The sequence below is a fragment of the Spermophilus citellus genome (assembly GCF_964194105.1).
Source record: "Spermophilus citellus genome assembly, chromosome: 9".
Taxonomy (NCBI): Eukaryota; Metazoa; Chordata; class Mammalia; order Rodentia; family Sciuridae; genus Spermophilus; species Spermophilus citellus.
In genome coordinates this window covers 53,599,127-53,626,235 of record NC_138191.1, presented here as the reverse complement: position 1 = coordinate 53,626,235, position 27,109 = coordinate 53,599,127, and the positions used below count along the sequence as shown (strand labels likewise).

The 27,109-nt window shown below is 35.6% G+C and overlaps 1 protein-coding gene across 2 annotated transcripts in view; it reads right to left on the bottom strand.

The window, feature by feature from the left end:
* DPYD (dihydropyrimidine dehydrogenase) overlaps positions 1–10,180 on the bottom strand; it is an 824,864-nt gene extending 814,684 nt beyond the window's left edge. Inside the window, exon 1 of one of the 2 annotated variants that reach the window (XM_081305920.1) lies at positions 9,997–10,180. In XM_081305920.1, coding sequence (XP_081162046.1) covers positions 9,997–10,035 — 39 coding nt within the window. In that variant the 5' untranslated portion in view covers positions 10,036–10,180. The remainder of the gene's footprint in view (positions 1–9,996) is intronic. The other variant, XM_081305921.1, reaches the window with a different exon arrangement.
* Between the last annotated feature and the right edge of the window lie 16,929 nt (positions 10,181–27,109).

Genomic DNA, 27,109 nt, shown 5'->3' with positions numbered 1-27,109 from the left:
AAACAATTACTAACACTAGAAAGGATAAAATTTTATATACATTCACCCATGCTAGCTGCCACATACATGGATTGTATTATTATCTGGAAAACTTGAAAATATTTCAGATCCTTAAGATATTCATGCCTACCATTGATAAATTACCTCCTAGATGTCTATTATAACAATATGGTCTTAAAAAGAATATAAAGAATATTTTAAAGCAGTCTAGTTTTGAAATAGAGGAAATGATGTTCATAAACCATATAAGAATTTTCCTCTGCAAATTTTTTTTAATCTTTTTCAAAACAGAGGCTTAAGCATGGCAATGTTTTGGAGTTCAGGTTACATTTAAACTTAGCTTTAAAATGTAGCATAAATTCAGAATTATTTTGGTTAACATATCCAAGACATAAACTCCTTGGTTCCAGGAATGTTTGGGCTTCTTATATTTCTCATTGTGATAAAAATGTTAGTAAAAAGCATTTAAACTCACAGATTCTTTATTCTTCCTGAGTACTAAGAAGAAAAAAACTATACATGCACAAGCTGGTATGTGAGCACTCATCACTCATACTGCTAAGGCAGGCAGCCTAAAACATGGTCTGCCAGAGTAGTTTAGTCCTGGAGCTGGAGAGGCTGGGACAAAATGAAAAGTCTCTTTCTTTGGTCACATGACCCAGCTGCAGTTAGTGCTACAGTTATGCATTCAAGATAACATGAAAATTACCTATTCGAGAACAACCTGAGGCCCAATCATACTTTCCTATTCTTTCAGGGCAGGAAAAAAATAAGGAATTATACAAGTAGTGAAACTATAATCTAGAAAGAAGGGTTGTTTTAGCCAGCTTTTTCACCACTGTGACTAACAGATCTAATCAGACAATTTTAGGGGAGGAAAGTTTATTTGAGGGCTCATGGTTTCAGAGGTTTTAGTCCATATAAGGCCAGCTCCATTCCTTGGAGAACATCATGGAAGAAGAGTGTGACAGAGGGAAACAGTTCACATGGTGATCAAGGAGAGAAGTCTCCACTTGCCACATATATATACCCCAAAACCAACCTGCAAAGAGCCACTTCCTCCAGCCACAACCCAAGTGCCTCTAGTCACCAGTTAATCCCATCAGGGAACAATTTACTGATAGGTTAAGGCTATAACCCAAAAATATTTTTCCTCCAAACCTTCTTGCATTGTCTCACACGTGAGCTTTTCAGGGACACCTCAGATCCAAACCCTAAGAAGTGTTAAGTCAGCACTGATTCAAAGTTAAGTCACACCCACATAACAGAAAACTACATCCAGATGCCCCGGTCGGTGTTCTGAAACACAGAATCAGTGGGGGACAATGAAGTAAATGGGTAACTGATTCCATTTCCTCTCTGTCTTTGCAACCAAGAATGACCCCATTTCCTTTTTAAAAATCATCTTTTATAAAATGCTTAAATCAGTTGAAGTGTAAGTGGCAAGTGAAGAACCTAAATGCAGTATATGCAGTTGAAGCCAACCATCTCAAGTGTACTTCCAACACAGTGCTTTATGATCTTGGAAAGTAATTTAAAAATTAAATCATAAAAATGCAAAACAAATTTAATAAAAGTTGATGCACAGAAAAGAGCATTTTGCTTTTAAAGTTGTCATTTCTTAGTGCTAGGGATCTGTGAAGAGAACTAAATGCTTTCATCTTTGAATTATGGTGGATTTCAAATTTTTTATCCCAGCACTAACCAATACTTGGCATGGAAGTATATCTGTAAGAAGGCTCCCAAAGCGTTCAGGTCACTGTGGTACAAGGAGTCAGAGAAAGGTTATGTCTTTCCCCCCTGGGGCCAGGATTCCCACTGCTTATCCTCTGGTTTCCAAAGGAGATCATCAACCAAGGAAAACACCAGAGAAACTAGCTAAGAGTTCTACCTCCATTTTTTAATTTCCTCTCTTAAGTTCTAGTTAAAGACAGCATTATAATTTCAGATCATTCTCACAAAGAACTCCAGTCATATAAGGTAGGATTGGATTTTCTCTGTGTACTCAGATTTGGTTCACTTATTTCATTAAAAATAAAAAGAGGGGCTGGGGATGTGGCTCAAGCGGTAGCATGCCCTCCTGGCATGCGCAGGGCGCTGGTTCGATCCTCAGCACCACATAAAAATAAAATAAAGATGTTATGTCCACCGAAAACTAAAAAATAAATATTAAAAAAACATCTCTCTTTAAATAATAAATAAAATAAAGATGTTGTGTCCACCGAAAACTAAAAGATAAATATTTTAAAATTCTCTAAAAAAATAAATAAATAAAAAGAGGTAGACAGTCATGAAGAAAGTTTAAAAAATCAGATGAATAAGTATATTAAATTCTATAATGGTATAAATAGTAGATGAAATCCTACCTAGCATGTAAATGGAATAGCTAAATGGCAGGACTATCTCTACATTTCCTTGATATGATCACACAGCAGGACACATTTCCAAACAATTTCACTATTGCCACATTTTATTAAGAAACTATCTTTAAAAGACTGATCAATAGCAAATTTGCTGAAGGATCAGGAAACTCCTTACAAGTGGCTGAATGATTTCCACAGGGTCAGAGAGCAACAGATCTCATTTGGAGAGTGAAACCATCCCCAAGCTGCCACCTGTCTTAGAGTACATGTTCTAATTAACAACTAGTAAATGCATATTCTTTTGTACTGTTTGGCTTAAAATTTTTCACATAACTCTTTCATCAGACATACTAATATTTTTAAAGTTTTATCATGCTATTATACCCAATTTTTCATAACACCTTTAAAGAATTTCACAAAGATAAAAATATACTTAGATGAGTTAATCCTGGGTAGGTAACAGGAGTTGAAAACTGGGGGATGAAGTTTTCTAAGCAAAGAAAAAGCAGTGGGGGTGGGTAGGGGGGATCAGCAGAGTGGCCAGATTGAATTATGGGGGAGGGGAGCATGCAGTTAGGGCTTCATCCATGATCACCATCTGTATAAATCAGGTCTGGAGTTGACATGTAATTTTGTGTGGGTCCCCTGAGAAGTGGCCCTCAGGGCTTAATTATTGATGAAGAGATTTTTCTTCAAAGTGGCCCAGTCAAGAGCGCCTCAAGGGGACATTCATAAGCACTCATAATATCAATTTCCAAGCACCTGGGAGGTAGAGACACAGATTGTCTCTTTAATTATTATGAGAGAGGTAGAGGATAGCAAGAATGCTATTATACAACCAAACTGAAATTTTCAAAAAAATAAAATAGTTATAATTAATATAAAAAGTTTACTACCTGAGTCCTTTTTCAAAGAGGGCACCCTTTACCTTTTCCTGATACAAAATAGGCTGACCTCTAGCCCACTCTGTCCGAGGAATTTAAAAATTATTCATAAACAAATGCAGTGTGTTCAGAGATGCTTAAAAGTCTAGGAAAAAAACTTTTCCTTGAAGCTCATAAATTTCCTCAGAGACAAGATAATATTCATACAGTTAGTTTAAAACTATCTCAGTTTGTTTAAATTGTGTAGGAATTTCTTTACAGGAAAGAGTAATATCAAATCCCTTCAAAATTTCAATGAGAAGACCAAAACTAATTTTTTTTTTACCCATGCAGTAAGCCTGATTTAGTCTCAGAAACACTGAAGAATCAATCCATATGCATGCTAAAGTAAAAACCTTAGGGATGGGGATTGGAATCTGATTCCCCTATTTAGCAGATATGGAGAGTCTTGTGTGGACAGAGGCTAAGCTTCTTCCTTTGTATTCCCTGAGGCTTATGCTAGAAACCTGGAAATACAATAGGTATTAAAATTATATTTGGAAATAGAAATAAAATGGGACTCTAATTTAACCTGAGTTTTAGAAACTCTTTCATCCCACCTGTAATGTTAAAAAATAGAATTCAATAACACTTTCATAATACGTATCTGCAACATTTATGAATCTATAATACGTTTTCCTCATAATTCTTTTAAATTCATTAATTCTCCCCCCCATCTCACAGATTCTACATTCTATTGGTAAGCTTTAATACTGCTAATTAATTCTTAGAACTGAACGAATTTCAGCCATTTGATGTTTATATAATACATATGATATATGTAGTAATATTTGAAGTAAGTACTACCACTTTAAAAGCATTATTTTATGTGACAGATGCTATCTGGGGCATTTTATGTATATGACTCCAATTAATCCTATTATGTGTGAATTAATAAGATTAAGTCCAACTTACAGAGGAAGAAATGACAAAAAAAAAAAACAAAAAAGCTGCCCAGAATTACACAGATAAACAAATAAAAGAGCAAGGATTTGAACCCAGGTCTGTTTTAATATGATGCTTTTTAAAACACCATGAAATAAAGCTTGATTTTGTGAAATACAAAATAAACAACTTCATACAAAAGTTTTTAGTTTCTAACACCAATAAATGGATAATTGTGTTGAACCGCCTAAAAAATAAGTTTTATGCAAATGTTTCATATCTACTAATGTAACATTTTAATTAAGAGCAATGAAAGCAGCAATAATTATAAACCCTGGGAAATACATAATCCTATTAAGAGTTATCTCTCTAGTATAATTGGCTCCAGGATATCTGTGAACACCCACACTATTGATGTTTGAGGCCAGAAAAACACCTTCTGTCCTGATATGGAGGACTGAGAGCAAATGACATCCAGAAGGTAAACATATGTCACATTTGAAAATCAAAACCCTGATTATAAATAAATTTAAAATCAATGAATGCCTTATTAAACATTTTTTAAATTAATTTTTAATTAAGGTAGAATATAAATAAAATAAAATTTCTCTACAGTTTTTGGGACACAAGGCCTCTGTGACATATTTATCATTGTATCATATAGCTAAGAGGCAGAAAAATAAACTGGCCAATCCTACTTTTCAACCTCTTCAGCAATCCTGAAGCCTGGATTCAATCCAACCTCTCATCAAATCTTCTTTGTTATGATTTTTATGACAATCTTTTCTCAGTCTCATTGTCTCTTCATCTTAGTGTTCCAAATCTTGCAACTTAACTTGTGCTTTAGAATTCTCTCACAGTGATCAGGCATCTCCCCTTACTGGAGGGTTCCAGTCCTAGTGTTGTTTCCTGCATATAAAGTTTGGCAAAATGCTTAATTCAAATAGTTACAAAGAAAGATATGATTGCTTAAAGATCATCCAATTATCTCAGCATTGTGATTCTAGATTTTCTTAGCATTTTTATTAATTCCTTATCATTAATATTCAGCTTTCAAAATGTGGATTTATCTGTCAAATATTAAGAAAGGTGGCTATTGAATTCCAGTACATTTTACAATTAGGCAATCAGTCAACACTATCTGCTATCATTGAGATTAAGCAGAGCCAATCTAAAAAAAATCTCCCTCTTGTCATTAATCTCATAGTTTTTAATTAAACTACTAAAACTCATCCTCTGAATTCTTGTGAAATAGAGAGAATTTTTTTTAAAAAATCATACTGAAATACACATAAACGTGTTCAACTATAGAAATGTGTTGTGGCAGACCAACCTTGCACATGACTGAGTCACACTCCCCAGCTGGGTGCTGAGGTGCTCAGTCACAGAAATGTGGCAGAGCTTTCCCCACCTTTCTTGGGTTCCAGGGTTGGTGTCTCGTGCATGGGTGTGTCTTGCTACAGCCCCATGAGTGAAGCTATGCTCACCTATTCCTTTGTAATATAATCTCTTGCCCTGTTTAGGATAGAATCTTCCATGGAAGTGCCTTATATGTGTGTCCCCTTCTCTTACTGTGCCCATGGGTGTGGCCTACCCAGGTGTTGGTCAACCTGCTGACACTGGATGTCATGAAGACAGACTCAGTCCCCTGAAACCTGACCCCTTGCCTCATTTGAATAGCTTCTCCTCAATAAAAGGGGTCAGCTCCTGCTCTCTCTCTTCCTGGGGACCCTTAAGGTCAGAGGAGCCATCACAGTGACCCCAAAGAAAAAGGTATTTGTGTCTCTTGTGTGGTTATTTCATGCAGCCCAGTCATCCCAGTTTACCTGGAGTGACTCCTGAGCCTTTTAGTCGCGAGAACAGAAACCCGGCAATGTGTAATTCCTTAAAATGTAAAGGGCTATCAGTGGAATCAGTGACTTCAAATCAGACACTCAGACACATATTTTACTGCCCCATAAACTCCTCACAACGGGGAAAACAATTCTAAAGTAAAATCAAGTACGGTCTGGAGGTCAAGTGCATGTTCCACAATTAAAACTCACAAAACAAGTTTTAAATAAATAAAAAGCCTTAAAGCCATAACAAGGTAAGACTGCAGTGCCACAAGATCTGTAGTACTCAACTGATAAAAGGAAGGAGAGGAGAAAGGACTGTTACTTACATACTCAGTTTTAAAAAATGTATAAATTTAGATCAATAAATAAATAACCCATGGATACTAAAAAACTGAACTCTCATGTTCTCCTTTGGATCCATGACCCTTCTCCCTCCTCATGGTCAAAAGCATTATGATAAAGGGTGTTCTGAAATATTTTTTTGCCATCTCTGCGAATTTATAACCCATGCCTTTCCTTTTTTTCAAATGGTCCTTAAAATTCACTTTCTTCAAGTCAATTCCCTTATGCTCCCATTTTCCAAATCCACTATTTTTAAACCTCATTTTATTAACTATTAAATATAGAAAATTCTAAGTTACCTTCTCAAATAAATAGAAGTCAAAGGATAAGTAACTCAGAGGCCATGTCTATTTGGTTCAACATATATTTGATTCTATGGACAATGACTAGAATCCCTGACTCGGGAAAAAACTGAACTATGTTTATAACCTTTTAACATTAATTATTTGGGAATTCAAAAAATGAACTTTGATTTATGATTGTGGGAGCAGTAGTGTGGTAGGCAGAAACTTAAGTTTGGCTATAAATACCAGAATTACTAGTATTAATAGAGTTAAAAGCTTGTTGCAGATACAGACATGTTACACACTTTTATAGTCTATTCTCAATTATCTTTGTCAGTGGAAGTGAACAAGATATGGAATAAAAGTAGAGTCTTGAAAAGCATTTTTATTTGATTTTAAGTGTACAGATATTGACATTATATTGCCCAGAAATTCAATCTAAATAAAGAAGTACAGTGAAGTTACTGCTGAGGTCAGGGAAAGTGACCAATGTCCAATACTCACCTTATTTGAAACCTGCCCAGGAAAGTTTGTAGTCAAATGTCATCCTTGACAAAATTACTCAACAAAGCAAAATAACTTTGAAAAGCATATGCTATTTTTGTTAATGAACTTTAAATTACTAATCTTTTCATTGGCAGTGACTTCCCCGAAAATATATTTTATTTTTTTTATCATTTTCCCTTTTTGCTGACATAAAGCTGCCAACTTGTGACATATTTATTATCCTTCATATTATTATTTAATTACTTAGCAGATTGCGCAAGGGCAGTTTAGAGAAACTAGTAACTTGCCCAGGGTCACATGGCTAAAGGCGGTGGCTCTAGACCTCAATTCCAGGCAGTTAGTTCTGGAGGCCAAGCTCATTGGCAGTGACTTTCTGGAAAATACTTTTTATCATTTTCCCTTTTTGCTGACATAAAGCTGCCAACTTGTGACATGTTTATTATCCTTCCTATTATTATTTTACTTTCTTAGCAGATTGTGCATGTGCAGTTTAGAGACAGCTAGTAACTTACCCAGGGTCCCATGGCTAAAGGGGGCGGCTCTAGACCTCAATTCCCTGCAGTTAGCTCCAGAGGCCAAGCTCTATACTACATTAATGTGTCTGAAAGACTTGACTTCTCATGCAATTTCTAGGATTACTACAAGGACAATAACTTTTGGTTCTATGAGCTAGGTCTTATTACCAAGTAACACACCCTTTCCTTACCTATTCTAGCCAGGGATATTCAGGTCTATAGTTTAGTGACCTGATTGCCCTCCTGTTTCCTAACCCTTCAATGCTGATGGGATACTAGATTGAGGCTTAGAAGATTAAGAATAAGCACACAAAATGACTTTGTGTACTTCAATAATTTCTGTCCTCAGAAACAAAGATACCTCTTGGCTGCTTCAATGCAACCTGAAATTCTGTAAGTAGCTCAGAGGGAAAATTAAACCAACATTAGAGTGTACTGTCACCATCACTTTCTGTTCTTTCTTCATTTATCAAGTACTTTATCAATGTAATGTTATCACATTTACTATCTATGTCATACCAACAATTTTTAAAAAGATTACTTGCTTTTCCTTGAATTTAAAGCTAAAACAATGATCACGGTCAGATAAATTTCTATGATGTCAATCAATTTGTTCAAGGAAAGATTTGATTTAAAAAACAGCCTTATGATTCATTCTGATTCAACACAAAAATGAACTTTGGCAAACCAGTAGGATTAACTGAGACATCCATGCTTCAGTGTATTCCCCTAGGTTTAATGTATTTTTCCTCACTGCATTATATTTTAACGATTAATTTCATGCTCTTTCATGGTATTTTAGCTCATGAATCATAGGTATTACTTTGAGGGGAAAGTAAGGAATTGTACATGATAAAAGATGTTACTGATTAACACAAAAGCTGAAAGAGTTTGAATAGCATCATTCCAGATTGTAAGTACCACCAGGCCAACTGGCCACAGACTAAGATTAGACTAGGCTGAATGCAGTGGGATGGCTTAGACTTCTTAAATATTCTTGCATAAAACAACATATGAAATTAAAATGGACATTTACTATTTCAGTAGCATATTTTCATTATGAAGAATGTGGGTAAGAATTAAATTCAAAGGCAATTTGAAGAGATATTGAGAAAGAAATCAAACACATAACACTGTGAAATCAGTACTGCCTGAAAGCTGTTGTAAATTTGCTATTTGACTTGCTTTAAAAAAAAAAAAGAATTAAATAAAAGTCACAAGGACCAAAAAGGACTATAACCTAAATCAAAGTTTCTCTCATCAATGACAGAGGCAAAATGAGGCAAAAACAGCTACTCTGCAAACAGGTGGTTTAAAACTTTTATGTAAGCCACCAAAAGAATAGAGGAAAGGAAAACTGTATTTCTCAACACACACACACACACACACACACACACACACATACACACACACAGAAAGAGAGAGAGAGAGAGAGAGAGAGAGAGAGAGAGAGAGAGAGAGCGCAAATATTCTACCAGAGTAAAAAACTCAAGGAAAAACCCCAAAACAAAGCAAAACAGGAAAAAGGAGTTTGCCTTAGATCAGAAATGCTGGCCTTGGCTTAGTATGTCTAAAATCACTATTTATAATTAAATTCTTCTCATGGCATAAATTAAGGTACTAGAAAGAATTCAATTGAAAAGGCCATGTCATTTCAGATAGGACCTTATTTACAGAAAGAAAGGTGACATTTTTACAGAAATGCAGTGCAAAAGGAAATCAAAAACTGTTGAGAGTAAAGTACAGTTTATTTATGTTCTTCTGAGGGCTCTGCATTTTTTATGTTCTCAATACTTTGTTCCATTCTCCGCTATGTTAAATTATTTCATAAACAGGGATACGAAAGCTAAGGGAGGCTGCCAAAGCTGACAAGAGTTTTTACTTTCATACTCCATCTTTGCAAAGAGCAGCATTCAGCTACTGGAGTTGGAGGCTGTGGGCAGGTGTCCCAAAAGGACTTACAGGGGCAAATGGTAGGTACCCGGCAGAAAGCATGGGAAAGAGGTACTTCTGTCCCCTATAGCCCACCCCTCTGAACTCCAGAGCTTCTTCAACCACTGCTGCTCAAGACAGGTCCAGACAGGCTTTCTGAAATCGCCTGCGAAGTAAACAGGAAGATCCCACCAAAAGGCACACCCTGCGGTCACGGAAAGTCCTGAACTTGTCCCGAGTGGCAACGCGGGGCCCTGGCTCCGCGATCCTCCGCCTCCCCCGCAGATCTCCAGCCGAGGCAAAGTTTCCCGCGTATCCCACTCGCGGGCGCGGCGCCCCACGGAGGCCTGGGGTTGAGACCAGCCGGCCCCCCACCCGCCCCGGGCGAGCCGGCGCCTGGTCGGTACCTCGATGTCCGGCGCGTCCTTGCTAAGCACAGGGGCCATGGCAGCGCCTACAGTCTGGAGTCTCCTACACACAGACCCTCCCTGCGTCCTCGAGCGCCAGCCAGAAACCGAAACGACAGCTTGCGGGAAAGCGAGTGGAAAAGCTGTCGGAAGCGAGGGCCGGCGGCGCGGGGGCGAGGCGGGGCCGGCGCGGGCGGCGACGCCCCCAGGGCGGGGCTGCGCGCTCGGTCCCGCGGCTCCGGCTTCCTGTGGAGCCCACGAGCCCCCTCGCTCCCAGAGCCCCGCCGGCCCGCGCTCCGCCAGGCCGCTGGATTTCTGCCGGCCGCAGACCGGAGCCTTGCTCTGGGAGCCAGTAAAGGCTGAGCTGAGTAGGCGGGGGCCTGAGTGAGGGATCCCCAGGATTAACGGTAAAAGCTGTAGGGACACAAGTAACAAATTGTTCCTTTCGTTTCCTCCCGCGTGAACCCCGCGAGCGGGAGAAACGTTGTCTTAGAAGCAACTGGATCTTCAGGAACTTCCTAGGGATGAGAGACAGTAGATGTAATTCAGCAAGTAGATAGGCTGGCAGGACTCTGGGCCCCATCGAGGACAGGAAAGCGCTGTCTTCCAAGAGTGCACAGTCCCTGGGGCTGGGGAAGAGAAGCAAGCACCAGTAGCTACAGACAACAGCAACCTGCAGTTAAGTGCTGTTAGTGTACATGATCAAGGCTGAGGGTTTTATTTTTTGTTTTGTTTTGTTTTTGTTGTGTTTTATTGTAGAATAATCTATTCATGTTTGTTTTAAAAAACCATTATTCTAAAATATAAAGCTCTCTTTAAGAGTTTTTATGTTTTGTCATAGAGGTGGATAGGAAGAGGGGAATGATTTCACTTAGAAATCGCCCCAAATCAGAAAATATTCACTGCTTCTTTGAGGATGTCTGCGCTCCAAACTTCTGTCATTTTCTCTCTGAGCTGAATGCATCCTCTTCTCTCATCACATTTTGTACTTACCTCTATTTAGGTGTTTATGACACTCCATCTTCCAGGCAGATTATGACTCCATGGAGTCAGGTATTTCCCCTTTGTTATTATTTTTTCATTAGTTAGTGCATCCTTCCATACACTCAATACATATGTATTGAGCAGCTTCAATGTGCCAACACTGTTAGGTTCTCAGATACAGTCTTCAAGTAAAGATATTACTGTTATTGAGATGAGGCTCAGCGTAAGCACTAGAGTCAAATGTGATGCTGCTTGGCAGATAAAACAGAAATAGAGAAATTACTTAATATAAATTTTTGAGTGACTGGAGAAGGTTTCTCTAAACAAGCCCTCTGATTGCCTTCAAGAACCAGCAACTTACTAGGGGTCCAATACCTTGTCCTTGAATCAAAATTGTCATTATGAGAAAGTAGACAAAGTTAAATAGAAACCTTGGGGTCTCCTTGACTCCATTACCTCACATCCTCATGAAATTCCTTCCCAAGTTCTAAAAAGTCAACCTCTTGAGTACATCTTGAATCACTCTTCATTTCTCCATCTTCAATCATCCATCATGATCATAGCCACCTGTATTCCAGTCTTATCTCTTACCTGCTCTCTACTCCAGAGTAAAGTATTAATAGGCTCTTCCCTCTTTCTTCCTCCCCCATCTCCCCCACACACAGGATATAAATCTTTCAATGCTGCATTATAGTCAGAATATAATGCAAACTTCCTAATGACCTCTAGACAACCTGTCCTTACCTCCTCTCCAATCTCCCCTAGGGCCACTCTTGCCCTGACTCATGTTCCAACCACAGAATAATCTTCTCATCTTCCATCCACTTTCCTCCCTTTGTCATTGTCCTCCACTTGAAATTCTTCTGGTCCACTCATGCTTTAGATGTCAAAGAAGGCTTCTCTGAGTCACCCTTACCACCAGCAAAAATTAGACCCACCCTCTCTTTATTGTTCTAGTTTTTAATACCATATTTTTTATGATAGACCTGCCAAATTTTGTTTTACATTTATTTGAATGTGACTTATTTAATATATGTCTTCTATTTAGGGTATACACTTCAGGAAAAGAGGGCCCATGTTGATTTGGGTACTCAGTTCTTAGCCTGGGACTGAAACAAAATACCAAGAACACTTGAACACTTAGTGATTGAATAAATGGAATAGACCCTGAAGTTTGTTATGCACTAAGCAGTTCATTTGAGAAACCATAGTTTCACTTCATCATGTATTCTTCTTAGTGTTCCACTTATTGCTGAGAAGTCACAATATCTGTCAATGAATTTCTAGTTAAAATATGTCAAACTAACTGCTTTCCTTTTCAGGCGGTAATGTTTCAAAGTCAGATGTTCTTGCATCTCCCTATAATCATACCTTACTTACCTCCAAAGTTATCTGTATATTTTAGAGATACACACACACATGCAGATAAACATATACATATGCACATAATCATATATCCAGAGATAAAGGAATATTTATGTCCTTTATATATGTATACATAGTAAATGTATTGGACAAACATATAATACATGTATGATGTATATGATTATATTATATACTATTCCTTCTCCAGTTTAGGGTAAAATTCAATGTTGAGTTTCTAACTTTCAGGCATATGAATTTATGTACTCTTTCAGGGTAATAAACAATAATTGATTTATGAATATAGGAATCCAGGGTATCCCATGAGTTAGACACTGTCTCCATATTTTCTTTCTGTGATAATTATTTCCCTAAAGTACCACATAATGGTAAGGGTAAGTCCAAAATATACTCTTTACCAAGGTAAGAGCTTCAGGAATGACAGCCAATAACTAAATATAAAATTTAAATGCTATTTTATGATACCCTAACTTTACCAAACAGATGTGTCTTGTTCTAAGATATTTAATTAAGGCATCTAAACACATTACTCACATGCCACACCTATACTCTGTGATCAGTGATTGAATTTAATAATATTTAAATCCATTGAAATTTCACATTGAATGCAGTTGTACCTGTAAATAATCCAAGCTGTTTAACGCTTACTGCAAATGCATTCACACCACACTTTTAAAAAGTTGTAAATTATGGTGGCATTTGTCAAGCTGTCCCTCCATCTGGAAGCACAGTCAAATATCAGGTGTTCCACATTAATTTTTTGTAGGCTTCGGTGAGACAGCTCATCTCTCAACTTAATAGTTTACAGTACGTGAATGAATATTATTATTATCACCATAGTCAGAAGTAAGGCTGATGAGTCATCTTTAATTTCACATCTGAAAAGTTATTCAATATCCCAAATTTAGAAACACAATAAAAATTCAGTTTTCCATATGCCTTAATTTTCTCTTTGTAGCCTAGCTTTAGACACCTATTTTTGAACACTTTTTGGAAGTTGATTTTCTCCAGAAAAATTCAGAGATTTCAATTGATTATGAGACGCATTTTTCCCTCCATCTGATTTTATAGGGCCAAGTAATCATGATCCAGGCCATAATGACTAAAGATCAGTTAGATGCAAATATTTCCAGTATTCCTACTCCAAAAGACCATAAGGCACATATTAGTTTGTATTTTATTGAATAAACATGGAATAATTACTTGATTGCTTATAAGCGTATATTATGTAAGTATCAAAGATCATAGATAGCACAGAACTACAAATACCTCATAGAAATGTACTCAACAATTATTTTTGAGTGCTATTGTTTCAGGCGCAGTGATAGGCATTAGTGATACCTCAGTGGACAATAAAGACATTTGTCTCTGTTATCTTTAGCTGCTACTGGTTCAAAAATACATATTGCCACTTAGTGATTTTGAATAAGTGGTTTAACTGAATGGGGTTATTGTGAGAGTCAAGTGTCAAAATGTATGTAATAGTAGTCTGCAAATTGCAATGGGCCATATAATGTAAGTCAAATATTAAAAATTTAAAGATTCAATTCTCCAGTGCTCACATTCTAGAAAAACACAATTGGAACATGATTGCCTATGAGCAATTGGGGTAAAATGCAGTGTGAGTGAGAGTTTTATAGCATTATCTAACTTTATTAAAGTGGAGGGAGAACATCCTCTGGAATGAGAAATCTCTGAATTTCCCTCACATCTTATAAACCTTTTCCTCAAGCTTGCTATTTCTTTCTTTTAGAAGTTTCCATAATTACAGCTGCTGGCATTGAATGCACTTTCTTTGTTTTCTTGCTGGAATTTTACTTTTTCATAATTTCAAGTTCATTTGTATCTGGAGTTGAGACAGAACCTTGCTGTAAACTATCCATTGTTCCTTTTGGTTGTCTGTAGTGAATGTGATAATGTACCTCACAGACCTGCAACTCCACCCACCCACTCTTACTGTTCAAGACCCAGGCACTCATTCCCTGAACTCCTGCAGGTGTTGGAGATTTACAGCTCTCTGCTGAGTCCCTCTTGGGAAATTGCCTCTAGCTTAAAAGGAGCCATCTATCCAAGGTTCATGCCTCTTCCTACAGTAACATATATCCAATAACTAGTTCCCATGAAGATATAAAGGCCTGACTCGTGCCTTAACTCAAGACTTCTTGGAGCAGCCATCCCAATTTCAGAGGTCCCTGAAGAGATCAATTAAGACATTTGTTGAGTAGTAGAGTTGGATTTCTCCCTCTGTGCATCTTCCTTCATTTCTCTGCCCCACTTGTCCTCATCCAAACAATGCTTCCCAATAAAACTTCCTGCATGCACCTATCTCTTAGAGTCTGTTTCCTAGGGAAACTAAGCTACGTTATTACCATTGTAAGTTATTTAGTGAGTGGTATACTGCCTGTAAAATGTGCTAAATTACCCTCACGCCTAGATATAAAAATTTACATAACAAAAATCTGTTTATTACTATGTTCTGAGATTTTTCTGTATTTGTTTATTCTTATCACAAATAACGGTGTACCTAATACAGGATAGGTACAGTGAAAACCACTACAGGTAACAACATGGTGAGCAAATTAGAAGTGAACTATATGTTCATTCAGCTAGCGGATGAGTTAAGAAAATGAACATTTGTCATATAATCACACAAAAATATAATAGTTACTGCAGATGACAATATCAAGGAAAAACAGAGGGCTGTTATAGCAGAAGGACCTAGAAAATCACAGGAGGAGTCCTTGAGGAAATGACCCTGTTGCTCATCTAAAGGACAGCAGGAGTTTAAAAGGTACAAGGAGGCAATCAAAGTATCTGGGTGAGGGAAGGAAATTTCAAAGTCTCCAAGGCCATCCATGTCCTGACAGAAAAGTCTGGAGGCCCCAAGGTTCAGAGTTCAGGCAACTAGTAGTAGAGGGACACACTGGGTATGTCTATAGAGACTTAAGTCTATAGGGACTTAAGCTTTGTGTAAGATTTTGAACTTTATCCTGTAAGAACCAGGAAGTCATTTTTAAAGCAGAGGAATGACAGGATCAAAGTGTGTTTGAAGTATCACTCGGATTGCAAGTTATGTGTAATTGTACATTCACATACTCATTTGAGTGAATGTGTGAAAATCAACCCAGGTAAGAAATTGCTGGGCATGGGCTCAGTCATTTCCTCCACGTGCTAGTCCACATGCTACCAAAAGAGTAAATTCTTATATTATGAATACCATTGTTATTTAGCATGTTATAACACTTAAAAAATGATCTCTGTTTTTATTTAGAGACTGGAAAGTGAAACCCATACCCCATAAAGGTTAAAAAGGAGATCACTGTCTCTAAATCAATGGCTGTTTTTCTATTTTCCAACACAAAGCAATAATCATTCATTTTTACTCACCTGAATAGTGAATGGCATGGTATTTTTCCTCCCTCTGCAACTTGTTTCATAATGTTTTTTCAGTGGGTTTGATCTTGTAATTCTCCACACCTAACATAGTACCTAATACATAATGGGTGCGTAAATATTTAGTAATAATTTTTATATTCTAGTCTTAAAAACTCATTGCAAACAAGTATTCATTATTTCTCTAAATATGACAATGAGTGTAGAAAGGCTAAGGGAAAAAGATTTAATGGACAATTAACATAAAAGAATAAAAAGAGTTTATAAAAATGTAAAAACTGAACCAAATAATCAAAGCAATTCCAAAAAAAATTATGACAAATGATCTTTTCCCATCTAAGACTCATAAATTCTTTTTTAGGGATTGATCAAAGTGTAGAAAAAGTAAGAAGTTCATAAGATTTATAGTGGGTGAAAACTTGGTGCAGTATATAGGTAGGCAATTCAGGTATGCATAACTGTCTTAGTCTATTCTAGCTGCTATAACAAAATACAATAAACTGGATAGCTTATAAACAATAAAAAATTATTCCTTACAATTCTGGAGGCTGGGAAGTCCCAGATCAAGACATTGGCAGGTACTGTCATTGAAGGCTTGATTTCTAGTTCATAGATGGTACCTTCTCTTATTTCCTGGCTTCTTTTATAGGGGCACTAATCTCATTCGTGAGGATGCATATGTTCATAATTTAATCACCTTTCAAAGGTCCGCACCACAAAATGTTACATTGGTGACTAGGGTTTAAGTTATATTCGGGATTGGACATTCAGATCATAGCAGTAGCCAAATTTTAAATATTTGCATTCTCTTTGATTCAGCAACTTCATCTCTCATGTTTTTATTTTTCAAAAGGAATCATTCTTGTATGTTAAGTTTATCCAAAAACATGGTTCATTCCATAGATGTTTATAGAAAAATAAAAAGATAATAACATGTATAGGTGAGTGATTAATAACTGTAGTGAATCCATATAATTCGACTTTAAGCAGTCATTAGTAATGAGGCTGTGGGAAAATATTAAAAATATAGAAACACATAAATCTTTATATATCAACAGATCAAATAACATTATATTGTAGGGTTTAAACATGCATGGAAAAGAAACTAATAGATATCAGCTAATTGTAGAAAAAGTAAAAGTTATTTTAAAAACTCCATTACATGAGAGAAAACATACCAATGCACATACTTTTCATAAAATTGTATGTGTACTCATATATGTAAAAACCTCAATAATTCTACTCTGGTGCTTCACACATATTAGTGTAGTTTTATATTAGATATTATATATGAAATAAAACTGAATACCAAAATTGTCTATAATGTTCTGCAGTTTATTCTATCTAAAGTAACTACTAATGTCATCACAGTCTTGGCAAAAAAAGTTTTAAGAGTTATATAAGCTGGCAAATAGAATTTTTAATATTATTCTAGTGATGGGTACAAAATTTTTAAGAGTTACAGAAATTTGAAAATAAAACTATTTTCTTGTTACTTTAACTAGACAGAATAATCTGAATGTTCAAATAATGATCTATTACCAAAAAAATGTTTGAACATTTTGGTTTATTTAATCTATAAAATAATAATCATGTCAGTCTTTTGTTCCAAACTAAAAATATCCATCTCACTCAGTAGGAAAAAGTCCTTTCAGTGGTTCACAGGCAGTGTGATCTAGCCACTGTCTTTTCTCTCTCCTGTTCTTTCTGTTGTTCACTCCAGTCCCATCCAGACAGGGTCCCCCACTTGCTGTTTATTCTGCATGCAATAGTATCCACCACACATTCCAACAGCTACCTACCTGTCTGCTATAAGCATTGGCTTCAAGGCTATTTTCTGCACAAGGTCTTCTCTGACCACCATATTTAAAATTGCAGCTCCCATTTCTTACATTCATTATCCTCTGTTTTCCTGCTTTATTTTTCTCCATGGCACACACACACAAAAAATGACAATTTTAGTTTTCCTCATCATGTGTTTTTTTTTTTTTTTTTATTGTCTGCCTTTCCTAGAATTCTGTATCCAGCAAAATTAAGCTTCAGGTATGACAACGAAATAAAGATCTTTCATGATAAACAAAAGTTAAAAGAATTTGCAGCCAGAAAACCAGCATTGCAAAGCATTTTGAGCAAAACACTACACGAGGAAGAAATGAAAAACAATAACCAAAACCATCAGTGGGAAGTGCCTCAGTAAAGACAGAGGGCGAGGGGAAAGATAATCACGGAGAAACAAACTAAATTTAAAAAAAAAAAAAAAAGGATAAACAATCAAACATGGATGGAAGTTCAAACCATATATCAATAGTAACTCTGAATGTTAATGGCCTAAACTCTCCAATAAAGCGACATAGGCTGGTATCATGGATTAAAAAAACAAATCCAACAATATGCTGCCTCCAGGAGACACATCTGATTGGAAAAGACATACACAGGCTGAAGGTGAAAGGATGGGAAAAAATATACCACGCACACAGTTCTCGTAAGCAAGCAGGAGTGCCCATCCTCATATCGAATAAAATCGACTTCAAGACTAAGTTAATCAAAAGGGATAAAGAAGGTCATTATATACTGTTAAAAGGAACCATTCACCAACAAGACATAACAATTATCAATATTTATGCACCAAACAATGATGCTGCGACATTCATAAAACAAATTCTCCTCAAGTTCAAGAATCAAATAGACCACAACACAATAATTATGGGTGACTTCAACACACCTCTCTCACCATTGGACAGATCCTCCAAACAAAAATTGAATAAAGAAACTATAGAACTCAATATCACAATCAATAACCTAGACTTAACTGACATATATAGAATATATCAACCATTATCAAATGGATATACTTTTTTCTCAGCAGCACATGGATCCTTCTCAAAAATAGACCATATATTATGCCATAGGGCAACCCTCAGTAAATATAAAGGGGTGGAGATAATACCATGCATTTTATCTGATCATAATGGAATGAAACTGGAAATCAATGATAAAAGAAGGAAGGAAAAATCCTACTACAATATAAATTTCTTAAAATTCTTTTTTAATACCTGGAATCATATAGATCTCCTTCAAATATGTGTTGATTGAATGAACAAATGGATTTAAAATTGACATATTTGTGTACTTTTCCAATAGCACCCACTCTAGTGCATCTTTTGATGTTTAAAAATTGAAACTTATCATTTATGACAATCAATAAGACTCTAAGCTAAAATTTTTCTCTGAAACACATTTCCTCTCCTTATCTTAAGAAATCTCTTAGCAATATTTGATAAATATAACCTTCCATGCAAAGTACCTATTTTTGGTAAATGTGAAAACATTTCCCATTTCCCTATTACTCATCTTCAACACATTAAGAGTTTTATTAGTTTTGTTTTTTTTAATTCTCTGAGTAGTCTATTCTCCATTTATTGAAAATGTTATTATTTCCTTTTAATATTTGCATTCAATATACAGAGTTAAAGTGAAAGATTATTTTTAGTTTATCTTAGGCAGAATAACAACTCATAAAATATTTTAACATTCTTTTAAAATAACTGATATATTACAAGTTTATATCATTGTATGTGTGTATACATACCTATAAAAGATGGTGATTATGTGTGTAGACATATAGACAGACAGATCTAAGACCTCAGCATCCTTTTCCATCAATTGCTCAAAATGACTCATCACTGAACTCATAAATTCAACTATTTAGTTTTAGGTGTCACTTGAAAGAACTTAAAGTTTAGGTGTTGATGCTGTTTTTCTCTTTTCTTGAGGTGGGGAGGGTTGGGGATTGCTGATCACTGTTGCTCTTCCAACTAGCACAAATACATTACACAATGTGATCTTTGATAAATGTCCAAATGGATTTGAAAACTAAGTAAACAGAACTGCTTTTTGAGTTCCATAATTTATTCCAGCCATCTGTGTCTCTCTCTCCCACACAGACACACACACACACACACACACACACACACTCATACACATTTATTTCTTAAGAGCTTTATGATTTTCTTTTGCCCACCAGTAACCCAATAGCACCTTTAGGATAGAACAACATTAATATATTTCAGGTTTGACTTTGGTTCCTTGAAGAATATAATACATCCTTCCATTGAGAAAGATTTTGCAACAAAACCATTTGCAATTTGGAGGTTTAAAAAATGTGGAACCAAAAACATTCTCTTGGCATCATGCTTTCTATTTAAAGGCCACCAAATGTTTCTTTCTGAGAGATTGTATTGAATGGTTAAGATTTTGGCATCCACTATTGTTCTAGGGAAAGATTTTCTGGCCCACACTTGTTGTTCCTGGATAATGAATGACTAGAGTATATGGACAGAGCCACCTTCCCATCTGTACAAGTCTTAACTACCATCGATTGCTGCCTTGCATCCTCTGTTGGATCACGCATGCTTAATCATTAATTTTACTTAGCGCTAATAAAAATAGCAAACTTTATTGATCATGTACTGTATGCTAGGACATTACACATAATCTTTGATTTGATTATCACAATAATCTGACATTAAAGATAGGTAACTGATACTTATGTGTTATATTACAGATTCTGACATTTAATTTTTATTTTTGGTGGGTGTTATTAAAATAACAATAGAAATTTGTAGATTTTATTTGTTCCAAATGCAGTATAGTATATAAAGTGTATTTTCAGTCCTCATGGATAATTACACTTTTAATTAGCATTCATATTTTGTTAAACGGTGCATTATATTGTTCATATTAATTGTCATATAGTTTTTAAAAATGAGGTTTAACAATACTATATACTCACAAGACTGAAAAGGGTAGTGGGTGCTGGAATCTTGCCTAGGATTCCTTAACTCAGTACACCTTCAATTTTACTGTTCTTTCTTAAAGTAGAGTCACATATTCCCTTATAGAATTTATTTTTCTGTTCAACTCTAACCTATTCCTTTTTAGTCTAGCCTGTGACCTATACTAATTCTGATGTTTGGAGAATTATAATATATGTCATATTTTTTATGCTACAATAAGAAGCAAACACACATATTATATGACTAGATATGTTACATTTGTGACCATATGTTATCAGTCACATCTTAAGTAAATGTATGTATATTTATATATTTGCAGTTGATATATATAGTAATGCCTATGGGATGAGCTCTATGACACATTTTGACACAAATATAATGTGCTAAATACTATATCATTTTCTCCCATCATTGAACTAAGATAAATTGCTAAGCATAAAACGCAAATTTCTAAGTAGCTCATATGATACAGTGATTCAAGAAACAACTCTTTAAGGCAGTTTACTCTTATAATAAGAAAAACATAACTAATGTGATAAAAATAGAGAATGATTAAATAATTTGAGATAACTTAGCCTACAGAAGACAAACCTAGGTAACCTTGAATAAATTATTGTGTTTAAGTAAATTTTTAAACTAAGAATCATAAGAAATTTTTTTCTATTATGTTAATGGGCCAAGAAATAGGTTCAGTAAATTAAGAGACAGTTCAACTGAATGTAAGCAAAAAAAAAAACAAAAAAACAAAAAAAAAAAACTTCTCTATGTCAAAGACAAAACATTAATACAGACCACTAAGAAAGATGTGAATTCTTTATACTTATAAAGATGCACAAATAGCAAGCAACTATTTACCCCAGACCTCTCAACATCCACCAAAATAAGCTGTTGAACTACAAGATCTCAAGAAACTTTTTCTAATTTTTTGTTGGTATAGGCGTTATTAACTCTTTCTTTTCTTTTACCTTTCTCTACCATTATGATCACGATGCCTTAAGGCAATACTAATTTGTGGCCTTTATTTTTAAATATATTTGAATATAAGACTATTAACTGCATTTCTCTTAAAAATTATAGTCAGACTAAACCTGCTTAATAATTTTAACTGATTAATGTGTTATTTCATATCAGGAAAAATGAAAGTTTATACAACAAATGTTTCCAGGAAAATCGGTTGACTGTAGCTTCTTTTTGTAATACTGGGATTCAAACCCAGGGCCTTATGCATGCGGCATAAATAATCTTGGAGTTACACCACAGCCTTTTTATTTCATAATTAGATGGGCTCTTGATAAGTTACCTGGGCAGGCCTTGAAGTTCTGACCTTCTGCTTTCTCCTACTGAGTAGCTGGAATTACAGGTGTGACATTGGTTTAAAGAATTAACTATTGCCTTTTGCATCACAAAAGAGCTAAAATAAAATAGAAATAATTATGTGTCTAAATTGGACATAGGCACAACATAAGCAAATAAATAAAGAAATAATAAATTTTTAAAAAGAAGTCAAAATGGTAGTATATAAGCCAGTTTTCAAGAAAAAAATGCAGATTCCAAAATACACCACATTTATAACACATGAATGATGAATGAGAAACTTTTAAATTATACCACTCCTCTGTTCAAAACCTATCAGTACCTCTTCATTAAAATCAAAGTAAAACCCACATTCCTTAGAACAACTTGCAAGCTTGAGATGATCTGAACCTTGTTGTATTTCTGATGTCATGTCCTCTTCATTCTTCCACTCACACCATGTCAGTCACTGAGATATTACTCTTTATCCAGCATGCCAACTTCTTAGGTTTTTCTGTTCTTTGTCTTTGGATTAATATAAAAATGGTACAGAGCAGGCAACCATTCAAGGATGTCCAATCAAAATATTCCATAGGTAGGAAACAGCAAGTGCAACGTCTTTGACTTCTCTCTTTCCATCGTCTACTCCTGAATATACATAGGCAAAAGTGCATATCAATGTGCAACTCTTTCTCCCAACTGCTTTCTTCACCTTATAAACTGATATTATATCTATATTGGTATACTTTCTTTTATCTGCTTTTTATATATCATTAGTACTTCATATTCTTTACACCTGGAATAGGACATAACATGATAGACATTTAATAAATAAACCCTTCACTTTACTCTCATTTTAAAGTAGATTTTATTTCTGCAATGTCAAAATCTGGTGAAAATATTTGTTTATGGTTGTGACTATAGCCAAAGTCAATACATTTATGATGGAATATTATGCTTATCATGGAAAGTGCTATAGTCTACAGTGAACTGGAAAGTAAAATTTGCAAAACTCATACCATTTATTCTTTCTAAAACTGAATCAAGGCTATGGTCTTTAGGGAAAGATGCATTATTAAAAAAACTTATCGTGAACTTCTTTGCTGCATATAAGAAAGCATATCATGTTTTAAAAATGTGATTCTCTGTCTGATGTGAGAAGAATTTATTCCATCCCTTATCTGAGAATTTCATTGCCATTTGCATGTTGCCTGGAATACAAATTGTACTTAGTAATCAATCAGTGTTTAATTGCCGCTCAAGTAAACCCTTGTAATCAGACTTGATGTAAAAATGTTAAGGTGTTCAAAAAGCATAAGGTGGCATTTTCCCCTCCTTCTTATTATGCCTGTGTAACTTCCATTAATACTAATAGGAGGCACAGCTGGTCGTCAACAGGAGATTACAGGTTGCTGTTTAAATCATATTTTATTTTTATACCTTGGCAAGATTTATGTATTGAAATCAGGTGGCCAGATTTTTGCTGCTGTTAAAAATCTTTTACTCTGAAAGAATGAGATGGAGGGGGGCAAAAATTGAGTCTCATATTTTTTTATTTTAGGAATAAAAAGACTCGAAATCCAAGCAGCAGCTTGTCCTTATACAGCAAGTCTGTCTTATTCTTTAGCACCAGCTGGAGTCCCATTTCTAATTTGCTGTGAAGAATTAAGTGATTTGAGACCCATACCCTGGAGTATTTGACCTCCAATGTCAACCAGCTAGCTTGCAATTCCCTTGGCTGGAAAGTTTCTCCAGAATTGATTTGAACTAACATCAGTTAAAATACTTTGCAATATAGTAGTAAATATCATTGCAAATCTGAGTATGACTTTATAACCATGAAAATAAGTACACAGTAGAATATTAAAGAAAAGCATTTAGGCCCTCCAAGGGCCTTAGTGATCGAAAATGTTGTGATACTGGAACCTTTCACCTCAAGGACATCCATCTGACTCTGGCACAACTGGGTGGCTTTTTTGGCTGAAGATGGTTGTTTGCAGCTCATGTGAACTGGGTGGGTGCTCTGGAGCTCATTTCTTTGCCATCAGGTCCATTTGTCATAAAATAGCTATTTCTGGTGTTCTCAATTGCCACAATGTTGATAACCCTAGAGGAGAATAGAAGCACTAAAAGTGTACAGTTAATGCAGTATCATTGTTACCCCTGCACAAACTACATTATGCCACATATTGCCTTAAGTGTATTATGTACATTATCTCATTCAATGCTAAATCAGTCTCAGAAGATATTATTAAGCTTGTTTTACAAAAAAATAGAGTAAATTGTGTCTTCAGGAGTTGAATCAAATATCAAAGTTTCAAGCTGATATTTCCAACTCCACAGCCTATTTTCTTAACCAGGATTGAACACAATAGCTTTAAATCCTAATATTCTATGACTTGATTATCCTACTTAAGCATCTGAAGATCTAGCCTGAGATTTCACCACAATATGTCAGCTTTCCCACATGAAAGTACTATGCTTGTGCATTCAGCTCAGTATTTTAACACAGATTAGAATGAAGGAGAACTGGGTTTGTATGCTATTATATGCCAATTCTTGCTTATTTAAGTTGTTGTCACTATTAGATTGAGTGCTAATATTCTAATAATTACATATTTTTTTCCTTTGACATCATATAACATATTATTGGGCACTGAATAACTACTCAGTAAGTTCCTGCAGTTAAGAGTTGATGCACTAATACAATTAAAAGAATGAAGTCATAAGTACTCAGAGTTTTGTACCTTTGCAAATCTGATGGGAATATATCAGGGATAGTATACTGATGATAAAGTATAAAAAGGCAGGGCTTGAGTTCCTTCCTCAGCGATTCACAAGTGACTAGTTTTTCCATCCTTGTTTGGAAGGATGAGGAATATAGAAAATGACTGATCAAATATTCTCCCAAATCTTATGATGTCATATAATCTGAGCTTTGAAATGAAAAAGCTAAGATTTTATTCTTCTTTCCTTTCTTTCTCTTTCTTTCTTTTTTAATCAGTTGCTACAATTTGGATCTGGACCTTAAAGGACCACTTGTTAAACAAAGACCTGGTCCCCAGTTTTGTGCTATAGGAAAGTGATAGAAATCCCATAAGGTAGGGCCTAGAGGGAGGTCTTCTTGTTATTGATGGATTCCCTTGAAGGGGTTTATAGGACCCTAGCCTCTTTCTATCTTTAGTTTCATGGCATGGGGTAACAGCTTTTCTCTGCCAAGATGTGCCACCTCATCCAAAAGCAATAGATCTAGCCAATGTATCATGTATTGAAACCTCCAAAACTGTAAGCCAAAGTAAACTTTTTCCCTTTATAAATTGATTTATATCAGGAATTTGTTACAGTGTAGAAAGGTGACTAACACACTGATATTCTCATTTAACAGCCTCTAGCTAAAGCTAGAATCCTACTGAGTAAAAACATAGAGGAGGAAAATAGGCAAAAAATTCATACCCATTTATCAAAATGTTACTTGGTAACAGATTTTTCTTTGTGTATGTTGCTAATGTTGTTGTTCACTTTGGAAGAAAATGGTGTTACTTTCCAAAGTAGTAATTCCCTTTCTGGAGAAATTACCAAACTCAGAAATCCTGCATTCTAGGTACTCATAGCTGATTTCCCAAATGTAACTGGTCATATTCTGCACTATGATACAGTATCATCTAATAAAACCTTACTGTCCAGTGTTTATTTAGGACCCTAGAGCCCAAATTCTCCTCTAAGTATATATATTTCAATCATATTTTCTAACTTAGAGGCTACTTGGAGATGTAGGTGTTTCCAATAACATTTTTTAATGTACTTTTAGAAGTTGTGGTGGTGTGACAGTGGATGTGGTTATTTGTTTGTTCACTTGTATGCTGGTTGCTGCTTGAGAAGAAGCATTTTTTTCTTGTAAATGTAATTCCCTCCCTCTTTCCATCTGGTTCCTGGGAAGGAAGCCCTGCTATTTTATTTCTAAGGACTCATTTTCCAATCATCCTGCTCATCAAACAAGCATAGATAAATAGATTATTTTGTCATTCTGGTAGAGGGTTTCTCAAACCAATAAGCTGTATGTCTTGAGATAAGAATCCATATTATGAGAGAGAATGGGAGAGGATAATGAAAAGTTTATGTTTTGGGACATGTGCAGTGTGTTAGGTTTTTGTTGCTATAACCAAAATATATTACAAAAACAACAGAGGAATAAATCTGTATTCACAGTTTTAGAGGTTCAGTTCATGGACAATCAAGTCCTTTCCTCTGGGTGCAAGGTAAAGTGGAATACCATAGTGGAATACCATAGTGGAAGGATGTGATAGAAAAACATTGCTTTGCTCAAGTAGCCAGGAAACAGGGAAAGCAAGGAGAAGCAGCCACAGGGAAGATGAACCCTTCCGTGACCCAACTCATCTAGCTGCGCCCCACCTGCCTAAAGTTACCCTCAGTGAGTCCATTCAAACTAGAATGGAGTAATTAGGTTATAATTCTCACAATCCAATCATTTAATCTCTCAATATTCCTGCATCAGCACAAGAACTTTGGGGAGCCACCATGATGTGGCTAAACCATAATATTGGGTAATGTACTTGGTCCTCCATCTTGAGAGGAAACAAGAAGGAGTAGAAAAAAGAAAAAGAATACAGTTTCCACAGAGTAGAGCCCCCCCCCCCAATATGTAGAGTCTTAACAGAAGGCTCCATGGATATCTGAAGAGACTGGTTCCAGTATTTTTACCATTCTGAGGATCTTGAAAAATATCTCTCACAGCTAAGTTAGGCAGTGAAGAAGTTGGCCTTATACTGGAACCACAGCCATCAAAGATAACTATGTTGTCTAGGCAGAAGTCCTGACAAAAATAATAAAGCATGTAGTTGGAAATCAATTTATAATGCTGACACTGTGTTTTTATTAGATGGTCCCTTTAGTTTTTCAATAAACTTAGTTTTAGAAAAACTTTGAAGATAGCACATTATAATAACATCTTACATTAGTATAGTACATATATTAAATTAATGAAAAAAAAACAACATTGGTCTATTATCATTAACTAAAATTGATACTCTTCTCAGGTTTCCTTAGTTTTTATTTAATGTTTTTACTATTGCAAGACCCCACTGGTGTACCATAGTATACTTAGCATGTCTCATTTGGTTCTTCCTGACTATGTCGGTTCCTCAGATAATTCCTGTTTTATATGATCTTTTAAAGGAGTGCTGGAGGAATACTTAATTGAATGTCAATTAATTAGGATTTATTTGATGTTCTTCCCATGAGTAGAC